The 5,540-nt window shown below is 32.6% G+C and overlaps 1 protein-coding gene across 1 annotated transcript; it reads right to left on the bottom strand.

Annotated features, from left to right (window-relative positions):
- Bma-zyg-11 (Leucine Rich Repeat family protein) lies at positions 1–5,540 on the bottom strand (the record flags this gene model as incomplete). Its single annotated transcript, XM_043079518.1, has 15 exons — positions 1–262; positions 516–568; positions 788–950; positions 1,122–1,189; positions 1,531–1,649; positions 2,010–2,206; positions 2,419–2,546; positions 2,686–2,779; positions 2,917–2,999; positions 3,183–3,344; positions 3,452–3,710; positions 3,951–4,094; positions 4,195–4,381; positions 4,620–4,797; positions 5,313–5,540. The coding sequence occupies 15 exons, from the start codon at positions 5,538–5,540 to the stop codon at positions 1–3; spliced, it is 2,325 nt and encodes a 774-aa protein (XP_042935452.1).

Genomic DNA, 5,540 nt, shown 5'->3' on the forward strand with positions numbered 1-5,540 from the left:
TTAATTTTTGAGTTTTGATGGGTCATAAGTGAAATGTTTGATTAAAGTGAGCACAGAATGAGCAAGCTGTACAGCATCTGGATGAGCAAATCTTGAATTGACTAAACGCAAAAATTCTTCTCGTCCTCCTTGCGAAAGGAGTAACTTTATATAGTTATTTTGTCTGTCACTGATACACACATGTTGGATTGCCCATGCAGCCCACATTTGCGCTCCGGTTATACCATCCTGTTTCAGTAAAACAAAGAATGGTACAAATGACCTAAAAATAAAGTGTATATACTTGAATGAAAAAGTTTTAATGCAGGTCATTATTCAGTAAATTTCGTTGGCATATTTATCTACTAAATTCGTCCTTGTAAGCGAAAAAATAATAACAATTCTACTTCCTAGAACATAATGACCGATAAAATAATAATTTCCTCGTTGTCCTCGGGAAATTTCCAAAACAACTGTAAGACATTTTTCTTGGTAATCCAAAATAACAAAAACTACAGAAAAAAAGTAACAATTACCGATAGGCAACCATAGTTAGCAATGCTTTGGGCCATCTTTTTACTGCCATTATCTATAATGAAATGAAATAAGGCTAAAGGCAACTAAATATGTCAAAGACATAAAAAATAAAGTACAGTACTGAGTGTACTGCCAATTCACTCTAGTATGCCACTGTAATTTTTTAATATTTAAAATGTATTCACTGATTATTCAACCGTTATTACTGCATAAAAAAAAGAGTTGAAATTATAATAAGCCATTTTTCAGCTGAAAAGAAAAAAAGACCAACCAAGGATTGATTACAGTGATCCGATGTCGGTTCAAATGTCCATGGGCCACAGTCCAACAGATTTGCCAATATTCCAGCAGCGAAATACGAAACATCGATATGTCTTGCATTACCAACAGCCGCAGCGTAACTATCAGGTATCAGATCACTTTCCAGCAACTCTCTAAATAGCTTTGTTATTTTCGAGAAATACAATCTGCAAAACCAGCAAATTAAATTGATCTGTAGAATAGTGCATATCCTACTAAGAACCACTTGATACTTTTCATTTTAACTAAGAATCGTGTGACAACATCCGGAAATGCTTCATCACCTAAATACAAAATAAACTTACAGAACTGTCCGAATATATCGATGATGTACTATTCGCTTCTTCAGACCTCGTACTTCGGCAATGTTATTCTGAAACATAAAATGTATCACTATTTTATATATCATTCTCTGCTCGCCAATAAGAAAGAAATATGCATTGTGCATCTTAAAATTGGTTGTACTAGATTTTCAAATAAAAGTTAACCTTATATGTAGTTCTAGAATAGAAATTTGAAATTTTCATGATTATATTCATTTTATCTATCATCATCCCAGTTCTTATCAATCTGCATACAATGTTGCGGCATCCAGGTAAGGTTTGACAGAAAGTTATGAGTTATGCCACAATAAAGTGCTAAATGAATCAAACTATCTAGTATACAAAAAGACTAGATTTTGTATGCATGTCACAAAATACAAAATGCACTCACCAAAAGGCCAAGAACCTTGGTTTGTATATTTGTATTATTTTGATATTGTTCCAAAATGCCAAATGCTGCTGCAATTCCACCAAGCTGCACAAATAGTCGACATGTAACCGGTGATTCATCTAAAATAGATAAGAAAAATAAAAGTTCAATAGGAAGAAAATGATAGGTTAGCAGCTATGAGTTAACAAATAAACGCTCAAAATAAAAGATTCAAATAGCAGTTATCACTGTCAATACAAATTATTTTGTCCATCATTTTTTAAGTGCTTTTAATAATTTAAATTTCTGTACTTTCAGCCTCATGACAACGGTACGGAAATACACCTATCATATGTTGTACTATTGAATACATTATTCATATCACTAGTCGGGCTTTGAATTAGAAATCTAAAACCAAAACACTTGGCAGCAAAGTATCAGAATGACTAAAACATTTGGTGAGCTATGGCTCTATATATTTCATATTCAAATAAAAGTACCTGTCAAATTCCAGAGAGCAGATAGAGTAAATTTTACTGTGAAATTATTGAAATTATCGTGTCCATTGTCGGGATTGTCTAGATTTTCATTGATCATTTCAATCAAGTGCGCAACATATCGTTTATTTGTGGCTAAAAGATGACTTTGTTCGGTAGGCAATTTGGGAGCCAAAATTGATACAACTGCGATCGTCATTCTGCAACGGAAAAAGATAAAGAATTTCACTAAATTCCAGAAATAATAAAGAACAAAACTACATTCACGAATTTGGAACTACTAAGAAATCCGCAGGCACGAATTAATTTAATGGATTTTCTCATGTTGAAAATTTTCAAAAATTCTAGCTTATCGGGGTAAATTTGACAAGAAAATCTTTGCCCTTTTTCATTCTGATGATAGGAGCTCTACCTTGAAACTGAGGGATCTCGCGTGTTTACCATTGATTCTAAGGCTATTTCACACGTACGGAATATATCAAAATTTAGTGATTGTAATAAGTGATCGCTACATACCGTAAGCCATACATTCTTTTGCAGCTGAAAGTAAAAATTAATTTTCGATAGAAATTTAATGGATTAAAAGGTTAGTGGAGAAAAACTCTTTTTTGAAATACTCCTGAATTCTCACTCAGCAGGTAAGACTGTTTCCCAACAACAATAATAGCAAAAATCATACCTGGACCATCCGAGGATGATTTTCTGCTGCATCTAAGCATCGATCAACACAGCATCGCGTCTCTTGTGCGGTAAGTTGATTAATTCTTTTTGATCTACAAAAATTTACTTACTCTGCAAATACTATGAGAGTAATTAAACATTCAAAAGTAAATAAAGGTGAACAAAACATTCATTCTTACTTACGCGTTAATGACTCACTACGACTTGGCCAATACAATTCAGAACTTACTTGCAGAGGTGATAAAGGCAGGCACTCCCTGCCATCTGTATTGCAATGTTTTTTTTGTGATTAAGCATCGACAATACAACACCCTGAAAATGTCAGAAAAAGTTGCAATTGGAAATTTCCAAAAAAATTTCAATCGCCTATTGCAGATTTCATTTCATTTTTCAATTACTTTCTGTTAACTCAGTGAAATAAACAGCTAAACAAATAATTAAGACTGTAATAAAATTTTAATTATACATAAGAGGCATGTTAGGTCAAAAGTTTACCCGGACAGTAAGACGCAAATCAGCAGGCTGAAATTCATCATAAGAGGTTTGTAGAAGATAATATACGGCTTGTAATGCATGCGATGCAAAAGCTTCTCGATCTGGACGCCAATATCGTTGCAATGAAAGAAGACATTGAGCACGTGTGCCAGCATTAGCTATCTGTAGGGCAGATATTACAGATTCATAGCAAAAATTTTTAAAGAATACTCAGATATTTCATAAATTATAAAATAATCACACTAGCGCATTAATATCCAAAATTTTACTTGCAATGGTTTATCCCTTTCATACGGATAGTGATAAGGATGTCGATTTAAAGAAGTGTCCAAAATGGATACGTAGACCAAATGGGGATGTAGAGAGATGAACTTTGTAATATAATCAATAGCAGTTACAAGACTATGAAAATTTAATGCATTCCCAGCAACGTCCAAGAAGCGAAGACTTGGCCACCATGGTATGCCTGATGCTACGATATCACGGACTACCAATGTCCCTATATCAACTTCAAGCGGTTCACCAATGCTAAAGTAGTGATCATTTAATTGAGTGTAACAATCGCTAAAGTTAACTTTCGGAGGTGCATTCATTTAACTCGACATTCATTTAACATTTAACTAATAATTGAGCGCTCAACAGTTCTTGTATTTTCCCTTCGTTAAAACTTATAATATTTATATTCAAAAAAAAAAAAAAAATGAAACATATTTTTGTAATGCCCATATATTCTAGCTGCAGTGAAAACAATAAAGTTGATAAACATACCTGTTTGGTAATACATCAACTTTTTTATCGGATATATCTAGAAATTTTAACTTAGTAAGAAGTCGTAATGTATCCGCAGCACCATTTATTGTTATAGCACGAGAAAACCTAAGTCGATGCATTACAAGTACTTCCAAAGTGTCTCTGAAAATCGAACATTTTCCTTCGTTATTTTAACTGGAAAATATAAAATTATTCGTCTTACATAAATTAATTCAATAAAAAAAATTGGAAAACGACTTACTTCAAATTACTTAATGGGGCAATTGCTGTAATGATTGTTTGCGATAAATCAAGAACTCTCATATAACGCATCTCTTTGCACACCAATTTTAATTCAGCATCACCAAACGCCGGTGTTTCAGAAACAATTAAAGTTGTTAAATATTTCAAATCAGCTAAACAAGCTATACATGTTACTGGCGTTACACCTGAAAGTGAATAATCACAGAAAATTGCGGTAAAACGAAGTGAATTTTTGTTCCATTAGTTTACATATTAATTAGGCTTGCAATGATCTCAACAATTTCCATTCCATAAATCAGACTTTTTGGCAAAATAATAATCCACAGAAATCAAGGTGAAGTAGTAAAATTAAACCAATTTAGTCAAAATGTGTTCTTGAAAGAATTGATAAAACTTAGAAGTCATAATTTTATATGAATTTACCGGACATGTCAATGTATTCCAGCGACGTTAATGCATGGGGTCCAAGTAACTGTAAAATACCATGCAAATCACGAACAGAATCGGTAACTGAAGTGTCACGAATGGTAAGACGTTTTATTGGATGCATTCGTAACATTTCAATTGGCATTACCATCAACAAGGAATATGATAAATGTACCTGTAATTTAATTTCTACGAATTTTTTGTAGAATGTTTTGTCAACTATTAAATGCCAAAAAGAAATTATTGAGATAATGACAGAAGTCTAAACAAAAACTTATTTTGAGTTTCAATTATTTTTTTATGAAAGATATTTGATCTTCCATAAAATTTAAGGTATGAATCCTTTAAAAAATAATAAATGTATAGCATAGTAATAAGGCGACCCGAAATTGGTATTCTCTTAGCTTTTTCAAATTTTTTCTCAAAAATTAAAATGCATCTTAAAGAATGAACTGACAGCAACATAAAATTTGCATATGAACTTTCTGACGTAATGATAAAGGCAAAGAAAAGTTGACACTTAAAAATTTTTTAAATCAGTTTTACTACCTTTCTGCTTCTTTGAAAATCCAAATTTCTTTTGATAATAATTTCAATACAAACAATGCCAGTATCAATTTCAAAATAGATAATTCTGATCTGAACTCTACAAACCATTAATCAGTATCACCACTTTATAGATAGTCGAACCTCAGTTAGACGAAAACGCTTATCAAATAGTGCCATTGTTTTACCATTAAGCCAATTGTTGAAACGAAGCGTAGCCATCAACGAATCGGAAATTTCTGATGGCAGGGGACTATCAATAGATGGAAACCAGTGATATTCAAACATTGTTTTCGCAACTACCTGTAGCGATAATCGAAGTAACGATGACGGCGATGATTCTATACCTTCATCGTAGAAGCTGCTCGCCAT

This window comes from Brugia malayi (assembly GCF_000002995.4).
Source record: "Brugia malayi strain FR3 genome assembly, contig: Bm_v4_Chr2_contig_001, whole genome shotgun sequence".
NCBI classification, from domain to species: Eukaryota; Metazoa; Nematoda; class Chromadorea; order Rhabditida; family Onchocercidae; genus Brugia; species Brugia malayi.